Source organism: Alosa alosa, chromosome 1, assembly GCF_017589495.1.
Source record: "Alosa alosa isolate M-15738 ecotype Scorff River chromosome 1, AALO_Geno_1.1, whole genome shotgun sequence".
Lineage (NCBI taxonomy): Eukaryota > Metazoa > Chordata > Actinopteri > Clupeiformes > Clupeidae > Alosa > Alosa alosa.
This window is the reverse complement of record NC_063189.1, coordinates 35,302,531-35,320,714: the sequence shown is the minus strand read 5'-3', so window position 1 is coordinate 35,320,714 and position 18,184 is coordinate 35,302,531. Positions and strand designations below refer to the sequence as shown.

General features: G+C 41.9%; 2 protein-coding genes across 9 annotated transcripts in view; both read left to right on the top strand.

Annotated features, from left to right (window-relative positions):
• The window catches only part of gigyf2 (GRB10 interacting GYF protein 2), a 37,066-nt gene extending 26,635 nt beyond the window's left edge, over window positions 1-10,431 (top strand). For 6 of the 8 annotated variants that reach the window (XM_048248596.1, XM_048248602.1, XM_048248611.1 and 3 more), the window contains 7 exons: window positions 114-236; window positions 1,133-1,399; window positions 4,526-4,719; window positions 5,101-5,249; window positions 5,911-6,095; window positions 6,352-6,499; window positions 9,541-10,431. In XM_048248596.1, the coding sequence (XP_048104553.1) occupies window positions 114-236; window positions 1,133-1,399; window positions 4,526-4,719; window positions 5,101-5,249; window positions 5,911-6,095; window positions 6,352-6,499; window positions 9,541-9,608 (1,134 nt within the window). In that variant the 3' untranslated portion in view covers window positions 9,609-10,431. The remainder of the gene's footprint in view (window positions 1-113; window positions 237-1,132; window positions 1,400-4,525; window positions 4,720-5,100; window positions 5,250-5,910; window positions 6,096-6,351; window positions 6,500-9,540) is intronic. The other 2 variants (XM_048248572.1, XM_048248565.1) reach the window with 2 other exon arrangements.
• Window positions 10,432-11,334: 903 nt separating this feature from the next.
• On the top strand, window positions 11,335-16,660 carry snorc (secondary ossification center associated regulator of chondrocyte maturation). The gene is made up of 3 exons (XM_048257144.1): window positions 11,335-11,456; window positions 14,685-14,855; window positions 15,374-16,660. Exons 1-3 carry the CDS (start codon window positions 11,369-11,371, stop codon window positions 15,481-15,483), a joined length of 369 nt encoding a protein of 122 aa, XP_048113101.1. The 5' UTR covers window positions 11,335-11,368; the 3' UTR covers window positions 15,484-16,660.
• Window positions 16,661-18,184: the final 1,524 nt, after the last annotated feature.

Genomic DNA, 18,184 nt, shown 5'->3' with positions numbered 1-18,184 from the left:
TAGCACATTTGGGTCTGAACAGGAAATTGAAACTAGAACAGGAAAAAACGTTTATGTGTGTGTGGTTGCACACCAAGGCTGACTTGTTGCACTTTCTCTGCAACCCTTTACAGCTCCCCTCTTCTTCGAAGTGGGGTCAACAGTCTGCCTCCCTGACTTCCCAGTCCCAGAATGCACTGTCACTCGCTGAGATCCAGAAACTGGAAGAGGAAAAAGAACGCCAAGCACGACAGGAGGTCAGCAGTCAGAATGGTGTTTAAGTGTGTGTGTGTGTGTGTGTGTGTGTGTGTGTGTGTGTGTGTGTGTGTGTGTTACCCTCTTTCCACTGACGCTAACTATGTGAGTGTAGTGGGCTGCTGTTAGCACCTTTTAAGGGCTGTTTTGTTTTTCCTTGGGCTATGCACCCACCATAGAGACATCATTACATCAATAACTGGGTTTCCATCCATGCACATTTTGACCATTTGATTAAGAAATGTTGACTGGAAACTGCCTCGAATCTACTAATGTGAAATACAAATCTGATTCCCCATAGATAATCAACCTCAGAACCCCCACCCAAACACACCCCCCCTCCCCCCCCCCACACACACACACACCATTTAATCATTCCCCTTTTCCATCACACCCCCCCCCCCCCACACACACACCATTTAATCATTCCCCTTTTCCATCACACCCCTAACCCCCCCCACACACACACACACACACACATACACACACAAAATACACCTTTTTAATTTATTTTTTTAAGTTGAGATGGCTCTAGAACTTAAGAATTATTAATTATATGAGTACATGGCAATAAAACTACTTGAACTAGAGGAAGGTGGATTAAAGGAGAAATCCGGCGAGTTTTCACATAGATCTCCGTTTCTCGAGGTCACGGAGTACTGTCGGTATGAAACAAAACGAAAACAAACTGTTTTGCCTAGCTCGAGTTGCTATAGCCAGTAGCTAATGCAGCCAGGCAGCTACAGCGCTACACTCTGTGGGCATGTACATGGGGGCTCTCAGACATGCCCCCAGAGTGTAGCGCTGTAGCTGCCTGGCTGCATTAGAGGAAATGGAAAATGGAGGCTCGTTAGCCCTCTTGCTCCTCAGTGTCCTGACTGGCCTCTGTTCTCCACAGCAGCAGCGGCAACAGCAGGAGCTGCTGAAGGCCCAGCAGCTGCAGCAGCCCCAGCAGGCCCAGGCCAAGCTCTCAGGCTGGGGCAACGTGGCCAAGCAGCCGGCCGCAACCAAGTCCTTGCTGGAGATCCAGCGAGAAGAGGCACAGCAGATGAAGCAGAGGAAGGAGCAGAAGCAGCAGCAGCCACAACAGCAACAGCAGCAGCCGCCGCCGCCGCAGCAGCAGCCACAGCCACCGCCACCGGCGCCTGTCCAACAGAATCGAGCCGTGAGTCAATCAAACTGAAGCAACAGTCTGATCAATATGAGAGTAAATTAATCGTCCATGGAGCTCTTAATGTTGCCGTGTGAATATGAAACAAACTCAGGGCCGGGCACAACATTTGTGTAGGTTCAGCCTGTGATCCGAAGCAAAATAGGTATAGAAAGGCCTTTAATTTAATATAGGTGCAGTAGAGTACGTAATTGCATCATTATAACGCATTTTGAAAAACACCACTGTTCATGATATGATGTTAACACAGCACATGGTGTGTGTAAGAGAATTTTATTTATTTTCATTACTGGTGAAGCTCAAAATAATCCATCAGCAAATGTTCTGCACTTCCCTGTTTATCTGATTCAGGTGCATGTTAGAAATGTATAACGACTATACTCATTTGGACATTTTTATCTTAATGTAAATGCAAAGGAATAATTTTTACAAAATGTACGTCTATTTAGGGAAACCTCACTGTCAGTAAGCACATATAATGGACTTCCCTGCTCATCTCACTTAGAGAAATGTCCAGGAAAAACATCTCATGTCTTTTCATATAAAAGCTGTGAGTTATCGCGCTCTTAAAGGGTTGTCCCATTACCATCTTACCAAACAGTTTCAGGGCGTTTTCACACCAACAGCCTTTTAATGCGTTGAGTGCGTTTGAGTCCTTTGTTTTGGTCTGCTTGCGTTGGTCGCAATGCAACAATCACACTCGGGTGCACACCAAATTAATCGGCCGAGACCTCCAAAAAGAAGTGTTCTCGGTCCGCACTATCTAGCGAACTTTGGTACGATCCCACTCGTGAGAAAGCAAACCTGAAACAAACAGGTCTAACAGGTCTCTGAATGAATTATGGGAGTTAAGATCACTGAATTGTGGGTTAAATTAAATTTTCTGTTCACTTAAATAAATGCATGTGAGATTGGTCCTGACAAACGTGGATGCGTGAGGAGGCACAAACAATGTTTCATAGATGTATAGTGGGCTGAGTAAGCTACATGGCAACATCAGATTATTTTCTAGTCGCAGTCACTCCACAATTAGTCAAAAGTGACATGCAAACAATGTAACAGGAGATAAGAGCCAAGGTCACCCCAGGAGACTGTTGCTCCAGTGTGCAACATGACCAGAAGTTTACTGCCGGAGTAGTCTGCTCAATTATGACACATTTTGGTCTGTCTAGAAACAATGCGCACGTGAAACTGAACCGGTCTGTATGCTACATTGTAACAAATGATTGCCTGCTGTGGACAATCAATCGAACTATAGGTGTGAAAACACCCTCTGCTGCCATCCTCTGTAACTCCTTTTCAAGGGTAAGGGAATGTGCTAGAGGTAGGTGTAAAAAGAAGAAATACTGTTGTCATTATACACCTAGGTGAAAAAAGAAATTAAAGTTCAAATTATTTTAAAGCCTTCTTAGTTGAACATGATTCAGGGTTCGTACGGGTGCTTGAAATGCTTGAATTTTAATGTTGCGTTTTCAAGGGTGCATTTCGGAATGAAGTGCTTGAAAATGCTTAAAATTGTAAGTGTATTTCTTTTGACACAAATGGCTATCTGACGGAATAGTTAGCTTAGCATATTAGATGCAGAAAGTCGGAGAGTTTTAATGAGCGTTGGTTAGAAAACAGCTATTTCGGACTGCTGAACAGAAATCATGTAGGGTCATGATGCATTGCTAGCTAGGTCGCCATTAAAGCTAACATATTATCGAATAGGCTACTTAGCTTCAATCATGGGAAGGCAAGGAGAAAGTTAGGTTGAAAAGGGAGATGAAACTTTATGGTATGTGAATGCAAAACCGCACCAGTCATGTCTATGGCTGTATTTACCATAGAGGTCACCTTTCTTTCTTCAAATTTTGTTGTATTTATTAATTAAAAATAGCAATTATCCTTGCATCAACGCACCGTCACACAACATGTAGTTGTAGCCTCTGACATGTCAAAACGAAAGTAGAGTTGACTCTGCTATCGCGGAGCTATGTCCTAACTAACGAACGCAACACACTCTCACACGCAGCTCAAGTAAACTTCAATACCTACAAATCCATTGTTCAAAATAAATAATCCTCAGACCTGAACAAAGGCTGACTTCTAAGCATGATATTGATTATTGGTCAGTTATTTACACAGGAGACAGGAGAAATCAGACAGAAAGGTGGAAATAAGGAGAAAGAGTTAGGAGAAGATAGGGAAATAATAGGCGAAGGGCCCTCACAAGTGAGTGAGAGTCAAGATGTGTCAGAAGGTACAAGCTCTGCAGCCTATGACCCTGTGTCTGATGAGGAGAAGCAGAGCATTCTTAATTAAAGATGGAGCAAGATCAGTAGAAATATCCTCCAAAACCAATTGGAGCTCAGTTTTGTGGATTTATCCAATTATATGATGCAACTTCGGTCATCTTCATGTCACCCAACGTCCACATCTCCACATTGCTAGCCTACTGGTTGGTAGGTCATGATAACAGATGTAGGCCTGTCTGCATGCAGCTGTAGGCAAGAAAGAGACATGCCTGTATTTTCCGGAATATAAGTCACACCGGAGAATAAGTCGCACCAGTCAAAAAATGTGTCATGAAGAGGGGAAAAAAAAAAAAAAATATACACACACACACACACACATATACATATATATATATATATATATATATATATATATATATATATATATATATATATATATATATATATATATATATATATATATATATATATATGTATATGTATATGTGTGTGTGTGTGTGTGTGTATGTATGTATATATATTTTAATTATTTACAAAGCCGGTGCGTGCGACAGAGGGAAAGTTCTTTGGTGTTGCTTTAATGTTACTTTAATGTTAAGTTTGAATGTTTTGTATTAGCTTTATTACTGGACATTTTGACTGGCAAAATTTTAGTTGATCAGTTTTAGCTGACAAAAAAAAAAAAAAGTAATTTCCGGCTAACAGAAACCCTGCTGTGGGTTGCCCTTGTGGCTTTTAAAGGGTTTCTGTGTTTCTGCTGTCATTCAGATGTGTTACCTTTTACCTTTTTTTTTGTCTGCTAGAGAAAAAGGTTCTGATAAGACAACTGTGTTGAAATATCAGAGATGGTGATTTGACCCCCCTCCCCTCCCCCCTTCCACAGAACACGCTGAGCAGCTCTGTGTGGGGCTCTGTGAGTGGTGGCGGTGGCTCCACCTGGGGCTCGGACACCAGCAGCATCTGGGGCGACACTCACAACTCCAACGTAGGCTTCTGGGACGAGGCTGTAAAGGAAGCTGCTCAGCCGCCCCCACGCAAGGCCAGCTCTCAGAAAAGCAAGGGAAACGCTAACCTCAGGTGCCTGTGCCGCCACAAGCCTCCGCTTACTCCTATCCGCAGACACGTCTGTCACGTCTCACACGCGCCCTGTGTGTGTGTGTGTGTGTGTGTGTGTGTGTGTGTGTAAATGGATCAGGGTTTTTAGTGCTTCAGAATCTTTACAATTTTTCTGATATACTTCCCTCCCCATTTGTCAATTGTCATAAACTGTAAAAATATTTTCATGGTTTACATCTCTGAAGGTGAGGTGCACTCTTAAAACAAATGTGTTGTCCCTACCAGGACACAGAGATGTGTTAAACAACGCAGGTTGTGTTGTTTTCAACACATTCGTTTTAAGATCGTGGTGTCTATTACTTGCACTAATTACTGTGTTGTATGTCTCTGTGTGGGGTGCAGTAACTCAGTGAGTGGGAAAGCCAATAAGAAAGTGGAGGAAGAGGAAAAGTTGCTAAAACTGTTCCAGGCAGCCAATAAGAGTCAAGATGGCTTCATGCAGTGGTGTGAGCAGACTCTGCACACGCTCAACACTGCCAACAATCTGGACGGTGAGCTGGAAACACACACACACACACACTTGCAAATCTGCCACTTTCATGTTTCAGTATGACCCATCTGCTTAGCAATTGAGTTCATCGTAACTGCCAGTTCAGGTGAATGTGCTCGGAAGTTACATTTTCCGGTCAGGACTGTGCCCAAAATACCAATATTACATAGTATATATACTCATTTCTGTTCTCTGAAGTAAGACCATGTCACTATAACCAGAGACTTTCCACAGCAACCACAGCACTCAAAAAATCCTCCATAGAAATGCATGGGGTTAGTTTGTAACGCCAATATGGCAGTTGTCTACACATCACACCCCTTCCATGGCAAAACGTTGACATGTGAATACATTGAGCCAATCATGTGCTGTATTGTGAATAAATTGAGTCAATAATGTGGTGTGTTGTGAAGACATCGTGCCAATCATGTGTTGTGATCTCGCCGCTGCAGCAAGATTGGTGTCGTGAAGTCTTGCACATACGCATTTCTGCCGAAATAGATGCCCGATAAGTGCCCAAAAAACATTGCGATATGTCCACCGAGTGGAGGGACTTGCCTAAAAGGACTTTGCTATAACACCTTCTGTATTTTAATACGGTTCTCCCAGGCAGAGGCTGGAGTTGTGACTGAGTGTTGTTAATGTTTGACTGTCCTCCACAGTTCCTACGTTTGCATCCTTCCTGAAGGAGGTGGACTCCCCCTATGAAGTGCATGACTACGTCAGAGCCTACCTCGGTGACACGCCCCAGGCCAAGGACTTTGCCAAACAGTTCCTGGAGCGCCGTGCCAAACAGAATGCCAATCAACAGAAACCGCAGCAGATCCAGCAGCAGAAACCGCAGCAGGTGTGTGTGTGTGTTTGTGTGTGTTTGTTTGGGTGGGTGGGTGGTGTCCAGCAAGACTGGGGCACAGATGAATCTACTCATATTATTCATTGTGTTCTTGGACACTAACAGCCCTCTTGGGTGTGGTAGTCTGACCACTCTGGCTGGTTGCAAATCTGTCTGTCTGTTGTTTGAGAGGTGCACTTGGCTGGAAGTTCTGACTCTTTTTTTTTTTTTTTTCCTGTGCATGTTTGTGTTGCGTGGTGTTCTACTGCAGCAGGGCTCTGTTTGGGGGGGAACGACACCACAACAAGTTCTTCAGTCCAACCACACTAGCCTCCAACAGCAGCAGCGCTTTGAGACTGTGACATCAGGGAAAAAGAAGAAAAAGCAGAAGATGGTTCGAGCAGACCCCAGCCTCCTCGGTAAGCTTTGATCATCTTTTTGATCTTTTGCATAGCTTATTGCATCCTTAACAATAGAATACCGAAGTGTGATGTTCCGTTTCCATGACGGCAGAATCACTGGATCTAAACAAACTTTCGAAGTGGCTTAAATAGCATTGAATGTAGACATGTGGCATGATACCTAGCTAATAAATTGTTTTAAATGTAGGCTAAACGTGTAGGTCTCTTTTACGGAGGAAACTGATGCTAAAATAAAACTCTGTAGTCACAAATTTGATCGTGTTGGAATGAATATATGTTGTAGTACCGTATTTTCCGGACTATAAGTCGCTCCTGAGTATAAGTCGCATCAGTCAAAAAATGCGTCATGAGCAGGAAAAAAACATATATAAGTCGCACCGGAGTCGCATTTATTTAGAAATGTATTTCACAAAATCGAAAACCAAAAGCAGAGACTATGTAACTGGATTATTGAGGCCAAAAAGATTAATGAAGATGGAGTGAAGGCAGCCAAGATGAGGGCAGGAAGGTAATTGCAAAGCAAAAAATTCACTGAAAGAAAATGCCATGAGGTGCACCAAAAGGCAAGCCATGGCAATAGGCCTATAGGCCCGACGGTATTTGTAAAGCAATTTACAAAAGATTCAAAGAACAAAAATGCTGATGTGGTACATGAAAATGTAGCTAGAAATGTGGAGAATGCAATGCAATCAAGCATTTTGGACGACGTGGAGATACAAGCCGGCAGCAGATTAAATGCTCGGGAGAGAAAAAGATGCAGGTTTAAATGGACGTGCAGACCGAAGCTGCAGCAAGCAGGTGATATTTAGAAATGTATTTCACAAAATCCAAGACTAAGAATAGACTATAACTTTACACATTGAGGCCAAAAATTGAGAATTCTACAGGGAATGTTAATGAAGACGAAGGAGTGAATAGTGGCAAGAGGCAAGCCGAAGGCTGCTGACAAGGCCCGACGCTAATTGTAAAGCAATTTACAAAAAAAAAAACACTGAACTCAAATGCTGATGTGGTACATAAAAAATTTAGCTAAAAATGTGGAATTGCGGGTATTGTGAATAAATTACTATTACTTAGTATTGAGCATAATAATTAAAGTCCCGCAAATCTAGCCATCTTAATGCGAGAGATTCCCACACATTTTACCCTGTACCCTGTCTGACATTAATATAATAATGGAGCGGCCTGAATGCGGGACTATTGACGGACCAACTCTGACTTCAATTGAACCCCTTGCAGAGACACACACTGCGCCGCTTGTGCTGCCACAAGATGACCACTTTGGGGTGCCTCTCTTTTCGTTGCTCTCTCTCTCTCTCTCAGCAGGATTTGTCACCGCTGAAGTCAAATTATAGGTGCTTCAACATCAACCGCTATCGACAGGAAAGGAAAACAAACATTTAGCGATCAGGAACCGTCAGGAATTTTGCAAACGCAGAAGCATGACCGCCTAGGCTATAACGCGAGAGAACATGGATGACTTCTCTATTTGACGTTCGATTGTGGACGTGAACAGACCGCTACAGACAAGGAACGCACATTAGGCCTACTTCACTATTCATGAAATAGGATTTCATCAAATATTACATGGCAGTGTGTTTTTTTTTTTTTTTTTTTCAAATGTTTTCATGCATGTCTAGATAACGGGTGAGGAATGTTTAGGAGACTCGTAAATCCTCAAATTTAGGCTGCGCAAAGCACAGCACCTTTATTTGGCCATGGTTTGTATTGAGTCAGCTATATAGTCCTTTATTTCTTGCGTTTTATTGTGAGACATAGGCCTACTTTTCGTTTGGAGCGGCATGGCTATCAAAAGCAGATGTTCAATTTGAGATTTAATTTAGGCTACATTTGTACTGTTGATTATATTGCTAAATATCGGGACTGATAACCACTGAAATCTGTGGGGTATTTAATGGCTTACTATTAAGTTTCATAGTGTCGGGATTTCGATTGCCATCCACTTATTGCGAGATAAGGTATCCACGCTCTCATTCATTCGTGTGCTGTGCTGCAAGGGAAACCTAGCCAAAGAGGTCTAAGATGGCCTAAATGTAGTTATTTTTTTAAATTATGCATGATTTACTTTTTTATAAAATTCATAGGCTGATGCCTGGAAGCAACAATTGTGTTTAAATGTAGGTTACTGCTTCAGCTTCTAGCTCAGAGGGGCGGCATGCGACTAGCTTAAGAGCAATGAGAGCAACGTGTTGGAGACTCATGGTGTAGGACAATGACTTTTCATTGGCAACAATACCAACCAACAATATAAAATATTAAGAAGAGCTCTTTTATGAGTTAAATTGAAACAAAATTATACTGGCTTTTATTTGTCCAAATCTGAGGCCTGGCTATAAATAGAATCCCTGCCATAATTTGACGATTTAGGTATGCACGTGTGTTTCAGGCGTAGTGCAAGCACTAATCTCTGACTGAAAGTGCACAGGACTTGTGCATTTGAGCTTCTCTGGCGGCTGTAGGCGTAATGTTTCCGCGTAGGGTTAATGTCAGTTAATATAAATTAACATTTAAAAACATGTTCAATTATATATTTTTTCATATATAAGTTGCACCTGACTATAAGTCGCAGGACCAGCCAAACTATGAAAAAAAGTGTGACTTCTAGTCCGGAAAATACGGTATGTGATTCCTACAGTGTAAAAAAAATATACTAACGTCTTAGAAACGTTAGTATACGTAAAATTAACGTAAAATTATTGAAATAGATTAAGAAAGCCACCACTATCGTGACTACTATGGTTAGATTGATTTGTTTAGATCCAGTGAAATTGCTGCCTTGACAACGCTACGTCATGGCTTCAGTACTCTATTCATCCACAAATGTCCCCCTCAAACCTAGTCCTTAAAACTTATTATAAAACCGTATTATAAAAGTGTCTAAGTTTGAGAAGTCTGCAATGATCCATTATTCTTGACTTGGTTCACTATGTAACAAGACATAGTGACACACATTTATGAGACAGCTCTGATGAGTAGAATGTCAGTGATTTTCAGTGTCTCCATTGTTTTCCATGCAGGTTTTTCGGTCAATGCCGCCTCTGAGAGGTTGAACATGGGTGAGATCGAGACAGTGGAGGACTTTTGAGGACTTGGAAAGGGACAGCTCAACTTGATGCCCCCCCTCACTCCCCTGACTATTTCCCATCTGAACAGCAGCCTCCCCCGCACCCACCCCATCACTACTCTTCTGTTTTTTTGTTTTTTTTCTGTCTGCCCCACCCCACCTCCCTTCCATGTCAAATTCCAAGCAGTGGATAGATCCTGGGAGCCTCCTGACACCAGTGTCATGCCCAACCGCCAAGAGGTTCTTACAGGGAAAAAACCCCAGAGCTCGACTCAGACTAGGCTTCACCAAGTAAAACAGCTGAAGCTGGACTGTGTGTCTGCGTTGGGAGAGGACCCTTGTTGGATCAACACAGGTGTGGTTCAGGACCGGACTTCACCTCAGCACGTCGGCCTCAGCGGCCAGTGGGTAGCCCCCACAATCAATTTTTTTTTTTTCTTTTTCTTTTTTTCAATTGTGAAAATGAGGGTCATGCATTTAAAAAGAGGAAAAACGATTAAGATTTAAAGAAAAATTTTTTTTTTTTTATTATTTATTGATGTTTTCCCAACTGTTTTTGCCTCGCCCTCCTCTTCATTCTCCTTCCTGTATGCTGACGGTTGTTCGTGGACGATGGTGTTGTAGGACCTAAGGATGTGATTCACCAGTGTCCTGTTTTAAGGACATGTTTTGAAAGTTCCAAGTAGTTATCCATTTCTTGTAAAATATTAGACTGTTTAAAGAATAAACTTTCAAATCTGCATCTGTATTATAATATATGGAAACGTTGAATGAACGGAGTCATACTTTTTTATTGCAGTATGAAATAAATCAACAGTCTCTTGTGTGGGCTGTTTTACATCTCTTGCGTCTCCGTAAAAGGCTTTTCGTGACTGGAGTTGTAAAATGTCATTACCAATGCACACTATGGAACTGTCTGAGCATGTACACATGGTGTAGGAGCTTCTTTACATTGGCCAGGAGAAGGAATGGAGAATAAAACGTGGTGAGGGAAACCTACAGAATATTGGGGCATTTACTAAAGTCTGAGTTAGTTTTATGACTTCATTATGACTAGTTTTATGACTTCATTATGACTAGTTTTATGACTTCATTTGGAAAAAATATTTCGAAAGGTTCTTTAAATACTCTATTATTATTAATTAGTTTTTATTATTATTATTTATTCTTTGCTTTATAATTCCTATCATGGTTCTTATAAACCAATATGACTGATATGACATTAGCTGAGTTGTGTAATTAAGTCAGTGAAACCTTTTTAAAAAGACGGGTATGTTTTCCTGCTAAATACTGTATTCTTCTGGAGAGGGTGTACTTTCACAGTTCTTGAATTTGTAAAGAAATGCTTGCATCGCTTAAATTACTTTTCAAGTGTGTGTGGGAAGTGGGCAGTCTACAAGTAAGCTGAGTAAAAAAAGAAAACATTTTAGCATCTTGAGCATCTCAAATAGGGAAAAAAAGAGAAAAAAGAGAAAAGCATTTTCCCCCTGGTCAGTATGACTGAGTGATGTCACATCAGAACTGAAGACGGATGCGAGTTCACACTGCGAGGGGGTTGGCTGGTGAGGCCCGAGTGCTTCTCCACTACGTGTCTTGAGTGGGCTTGAAGTGGGTGGGCGCTTGCTAAAGGTGTTCACAAAGTGCACACTGTCCCAGACGACGCCCCTCCTCTCCCTCCCTCCCTCTTCTCCCTCTTCCTCAACTGCTGTGTGGAGGCTGGCCCTCAGCAGACCCATGCCCGTGGAGCTGTGGAGGTTGCCCTCAGACGTCTCAGAAGAACCATGGCCATGTCCAGCCGCTCCTGCTCCAGCGCTCCCCGACTCGTCCTGCTGGCACTGCTGGGCCTATGTGTGGCTCTCGCACAGACAGGTACAGCGCTTCGCCTACACTACAGGACAGGAGACATGAGGCCAGAGAGTAATGCGCCTCCAGTTTCCTGTACATGGACTAGTCCTAGACTAAAAGTTTGATCAGTGGAGAATTTCATTGATGTTTTCTTAGAGTCTAGGACTAGGCTCCAACCACGTATGGGAAACTGACCCTGTGATTGAGGTGATTGTTTAATCATGTGGGTGAGTGCATACTAAGGCCTTCATCATTTTACCAGTTCTGGAGAGGAAGTTAGTAGTCTATGTATGTGTATGTTGCTTCTTTTCTGTATGCCCATGGCTTTGTAAACTCCTCTTGCTCTCCAAAGGTGCCTCAGTGACAAAAAAAACCCTGTAGACTTTAATTTTTGAATGTCAATGCTCACATTTCATGAGGATGGTGATTTGCTACAGAGATCATTGAAGATAAAGTAAATAACGCTTAACTCTTCTCTTTGATGTTAAGCAAAATTCCTTTACAATTGTTCTAATATAGCCTTAAGTTCTTGTTTCATTTAACCACAAGAGAGTAAAATGTTTTTTAGCTACTGGAAATGTTCTGCCTGTAGATTGTACTGTTGGCAGTTCTTAGGGCTGAACGGACGGAATGAGAGCCTTGCGGTCTCTTGCTTTCTCGCGTATCAGTGTTAAGCCTGAAAAATGCTGTGAAATAGGAATGAGTCAGATATGGCTGTGGTGCACCTCACCAAAACAGCCCATCAGCACACTTACACAAAGGCTAGGGACCAAAGGTTAAGGCCACCGCAACTGAACAAAGAAGGCACCCTGACCTCATGATTTTCTCTCATGATCTCTCACCCTGCCTATTCATTCACCTCATCTCCTGTACCCTTATGGCACCAAATTCTTAGTAGACAGCTCAAAAGTGATTGATTAGAATTATGGTGGGTAAAAGATGGCAATTCATTCTTTGATTTGTTGTTCAAGTGTTAAGTTTAGTTGGAAAAAAAGTGGTTAGATGGCATTCAACATTCTGATTGCTGGGTTAAATGATCGAGACTGCACATAAGTCTGGCTCATTCTTGTGTACTGGATATCAAGTCGTGGGTTTTCTTTTCTGACAGGTCAGAAGAGATCAAAATGAATTCCATGTTATTCAGTAAGTGTGGGTGGATTTGTGCAAGACAAGGTGTTTGCATAAATGTTCTCTTCAATATTGTCTACATAACTATTAGCAGACATGTAAACATTATTTTCTGGGCCAATGCTGGCATCAAACTTGGTCATTTACCAGCATGGGGATTGAGTTTAAATCGGAATTCCAAAAGCGTCCAGCTTGTTTGTGTCCTGTTCTGAGGTGTCGTGGCCGTGGCGAGTGGTACGGATGACTCCTGACGCCACCCACACAAGCAGGGCCTCTGTCTGCTGGTTTTGTTCATAGCTGCCTGTCTCCCCACCAAACAAACAGAGGTGAACTGAGGACATGGGCCCCAGTGTGCCCCCCACCTTATGTGGATCCACAAGCCTTCACACACGCCTGTTTTCAGTCTTTGTCATCTCTCTGCTCAATGTGAAATCCAGACCAGGGGTCATCAGGTGACAGTTGTTTGTTGTTGCTAGATGTTAGCATTTACCATTCAACATTTTTTGCAGAACAAGAGAACAGGTGACATTGTTTTCAATAACCCATAGAACTTCTGTTGCAATTAATCCAAACTGTGGAATATCATTGCATGTTTATATGATACGGGTCACTAAAATACTGTTTAATCAGTGTGTTCAAGGGGACAAATGACTAAAAGGTGTTTGTGTGTTGTTGAAGTAGGCCCCATAATCTAGGCCTGCATCTGTAGTGATGTGAAAACCGTTGGGACATGGATGTTCCACAGCAGACGAAAGCCTGGTCAGATGCAGCCTCACACGACCATAGTGAACCCATCAAGTCACAGCTCAAAATACAGAGTACAGGAAAAATACCCCAAAAACTAAAACCGTGTACACAGGGCCTGGCTAACGCAAACGGAATATCTTGAGGGGGAGGGCCATCGCTCCCTCATTTCTCAATCTGCTCATCCCCAGTCCGAGCCTTTCCACAGACTGTTTCATAAACAAGGTTGTTTAACATGCAGTGCCCGGGCTAGATTTGGGCTTGGCCGTTGCAGCAGCGAGCCGCCCTCCCTGACCGCACAAGCGGCCTTTTGTGCCCGGCAGTGAAGGCCTTATTGATGGGGCTGCTGGCCGGGGGCCCGCGGGCCCGTACCTGTGGCTCACTGCTGCTCAGGAAGCAGCCGTGCGTCTGAGAGTAAACACCCCATTATCAAAAATACCCCTCCACTCACTCACACCTCTGCGCCGCGCGCCAAATGACACTCGTTGGCCCTGTAAAAGGAGATCAACCACTCTACCACACTTGGTGGAAGGGTGGTTATGTAACATCTGCAATGGTGACTTCCTGAGATGTGGGTACAGCGTCTGTTGTTTTTGTTGACTAATTTTTCCCTGTACATAAATGCTGTGTGTGTGTGTGAACATGCTCGTAACTGTTTGCTGAAAAGATGAGGTGATTCATTTCATTGAACAGCTAGGAAGGAGAGATCCCAGATTCCTGTTTGCTGTTTTTAGCATCGATTTGGAGGCGCTCCACAGTGTTCAGGTCAACCCCCCCACCCCCCTCTGGTGTCAGTCATGCAGAAGGTGTGGGAGAGGGGTGACATGGGAAACCAGGGTCATGTTGCCATGACTATGGTGTGGGTGTGAAAAGTCGCGTGGTCGCTCCATGCCAGGAGCTGTGGAATGTGAGCGGGAGATGTGAGAGGAGCGCAGGAAATGCGAGGACGGAGGGTAAAATGGAGGGAGGAGAGAGGAGGAGCACGCTGCCAACGTTACCTGTAGCCAAGACACAAAGGCCCTCTTTTAGCATCACCAATGGTCAGCCGGCATGGCAGCACAGAGCAGCCATTACTCAGACCTCACCAGCCCCAACCCCCTCTTCCCCGTAGCATCAAAGTGGCCCTGTGACTAACAGTTTCTCCCCCTCCACTCTCTCCCTCTCTCTGCTGCCTTGCTTTTATGTTCAACTAAACAAGCCACTACCTTAGTCATCTTGATAGCATCCTGAAGGAACAGTCATCTCCTTACAGAATTCAGTCAGCGCCCTCAAGCTCTAAAGGTGCTGTTTGTCATGGCAATCATGAAGGGCTGACCTGTTTACCTCTTCACTACTTGCCAAGAAGAGAGCATTGTGACTGACTGAAAATTGTTTCCACAGAAACAGTTGCTGATCCTAATCCCACACTACAAAGTGAGAACCAGGACACATTGTCTGGTGGAGGAGCCTTAGATGTCACCACGAAGGACCCCTTTCAGGAGCTGACGGAAAACGCCTTCACCTTTGACTATGAGGACATGACACACCCAACAGTTGTGGATGAGGATGAAGGTGAGGCCACTGCAGACAGGATATGCACTTTGTCGAGCTCTGTCCAGCCAGTGGCCACAAAGCTTGGTCAATGCTTTATATAGGTTTTATATTCCATTCATTTGTGTAGTCACAAACTGTTGCCACAAACTGTAAATATTTTTAGAAAGCAGAACACTCTCTCTATTAGTCATGTGTATTTGCACTAAAATTGGTTGAAGCCAAACCTTCTTTCTGTATGTAATATATTTTTGTACTAAAATAAATTAGCTGAATCACACATGATTATTAGCAGAACAATATTTTATTCTGTTCACTAATTAACAGTTCATAAGAAACAGGACTGTATGCCTAATATTACTAGATAATATAATAGTGAATAATATTTAGAATAGTAAATCCATTTTGTTCTAATGAAAGGTGGTTTCATCAGAAATATTGCATGTGTGTGGTAATTAGTGGTAGTGACAATGTGTACAAACCTGAGTTTGTCATGACATGACGTATAATGGCAGCTGGGTCCTGTTGTCTGTGTGTAGGTGTTTTAGGGCCGGGTGCCATCACCGCCATCGTCATCGCTGTGTTTTTGGGGGCGTCTGTGCTGTTGGCACTCATCGTCATCACACTCAGGAAGTTCACTGCCTCCTAGACAGAGATCCCCATGCTCTCAGCTCTCTCCATCTCCCTCCCCCTCATACAAGTGACATGGCCGCCTGGAGTTTGGATGTCACTGAAAGTGGCCCCCACAGATTACAAAGCATTACAAAAACATGTCAACTCGCTATATAGTTTTGCAATTATAGCAAATATATAATCCCTTGTTGATAAGAGGTCCTTCTAAAATGTGAGGCTGGCAGGTTGTTCCAGTACCAAGTCATATAGTGTTCAAATAGATGTGATAGTGAGGCTTTATGAAGAGTTTTAATGTTTACTTTATCTTTGAAATTGATAGTGTGTGAGCAAAGTTTTTGTCTATTTAGTATGTCTTTTATCTCATTTTAGAGTTTTTAACCATTATTTTTTTTTTTTACAGACACTTACCATGTTTTTTGCAAATGTACCAGTTTGTATTTCTCTACCCCCCTCTCTCTCTTCCTCTCTGTTCTTTTTGAATGGGTATGCATGTGTATTTATGTTATTAGATAAATCACAAAAGTTAAATTTAGTCTACAACTCCGTCAACTAAATCTTAATAGAAGGAAATTGAGTACAACAAAAATCTCTTGCAGTTCCTCACATAAATGTGTTTTTATCAATATACCTTAGTAAACACAATGTTGTTGTTTTTTAGGACAGTATTTGAGTGACATTTCAGATTAGAGAGTCTAAAATACAGGGAAGTGTTGATATGCAATGCACTAAAATTATGTAAGGTTTTAATCCAAGACTGGACCTCATTATTTGTATTTGGAGGCATTTGTCTGTTTTTGTAGTTAATCGTAATGCTTGTTGGTGTTTGGGAGTAGTCATTTCAGTGATATAGTTTTAAGACCACATTTAAATGAGGTTTTAATATCATGCATCCTTTTGCTAGTATTTTGTTTGTTTTGTGAACACCATCTAATTCATCATGACCTCTGTTTTCATAAACAAAAGTATTTTGTGTGTGTGTGTACATAGACCGTGGAGTGCAGACATATGTAAGCTATCAAGCCTCAATTAAAATGTATTCATCACAATGAATAACTCTGTGACAAACACTGAGGTTGCTCTTAGTGATTAAATAGTGCCCCCTAGTGTAAGTATAACAAACACTATTGACTATGAATAAATTGTTTTTATGCCTTGTTTGCTGTAAATAAATAATAAAATACATCCACTATTACTTTTGCTGATATGTTTTTCCACATTTTCAAAAAGTCAGTCAAACGTTAATAATAGGTTAAAACCACATATTCAGTTACAGTTGTTTCATAATACGCAGAGATGCCGTCAACTGCTATCTGAGTTGTGTGAACCAACTCAATGTGGAATAAATTGCATCAAAGTATCCCCACCCACCCCAATATAAGAAACAAATGCAGAAAATGCCACCCCTTCGGTGCTGAAACCACTAGATCTAATTCAGTTCTCCAGTTTTATGGCAAAAAGGGGTACAGGCCCAAGACATTACGACAAGTTTCCCTTCTACCTTACATTGCTTTTTGAAAGTTAAATCCATTCATTATTTAAAAGAAAATCTCACAGGGATTCACTATGCTTTGAAATTCCTCAGATACCACAGTGCCTATGAAAAGTATAAGTTTAATTTGGCCTTTTTTTTTTACAATTCTTTACAAAAAAAACTCTCTTTAATGTCAAAATGAAAGCAGATTTCTACAAAGCAATGTTAATTAATTACAGATATATAATGTAGAATAAGTGGTTGCATAAATATAAAGTGGTTGACCTAAATCAACAGCAATCCAGCCAATTGGTGCTCCTAGTCTCACAATTAGTGAAATGGAGACTCCTGTGTCTGAAGGTCCAGTCACTAGGTAATCAGTATTCCTGGCTACAATTCCACCATGAAGACAAAAGAACACTATAGGCAACTCAGAGAAAATGTTATTGAAAAGCTTAAATGAGGGGATGGATACAAAACACAATTCAAGTCACTGAACATCCCCTGGAGTTCAGTGAAATCCATCTTTAAGGAATGTAAGGAATATGGGTAATGTCTAAATAATAACAATGTCTAAATCTGCCTAGCTTCTAGATCAGAAAACTAGAAAACTGAGACTGATATATGGCCTTCCAAATGGAGATGCTTTTAACCACAAAAAATAATGACCATTGTTCAGTCAGTAATATCAGTCTAAAATTATGGTGATATCAGATTAAGGCTACACGCTTGGAACTGCAGGTGGCCAGCAAAGTGTTGTAGGCTCAATATAGGTTTCCATGCAACGTTACGTCACAAAAAAAATGTGTGTGCATCTTATGCTACCCATATATCAGAAGACTTTGACAAGATTTGGGAAAGATTCTTGAAATATTGGAGTCTTTTAACTAATGCCCCCTTTTAAGCTTTACTCAAAAGACTATCTTTCAAGAATAGTTCCCAAATGTTGTCAAAGTCTTCTGGTGTAAGGATGGCTTATAAGACAAGTCACAGATTTTATAGTCACAGACTTGTCAAATACTTTGATTTCGCAACGACTAGGAATCTTGCTGTGTCACTATCACAAGACTATTGCAACTACATTCCTTTTGAACAGTGTCATGCACTAGATATCAACAGGAACTCAACGAGGCTTGTATAAACCAGGCTTGTATAAACAACAATATAGCCTACTCATATCAAAGTCATATTTCCATGTTTCTGCAGTATTGTTTCATGTGTGACATCCCTAACCTGCAATGTTATG

Coding starts and splice junctions, on each gene's coding strand:
- snorc (XM_048257144.1), top strand. CDS start 11,369: ATGGCCATGTCCAGCCGCTCCTGCTCCAGCGCTCCCCGACTCGTCCTG. Junction 11,457..14,684: donor TGTGGCTCTCGCACAGACAG/GTACAGCGCTTC, acceptor TTGTTTCCACAG/AAACAGTTGCTGATCCTAAT. Junction 14,856..15,373: donor AGTTGTGGATGAGGATGAAG/GTGAGGCCACTG, acceptor GTCTGTGTGTAG/GTGTTTTAGGGCCGGGTGCC.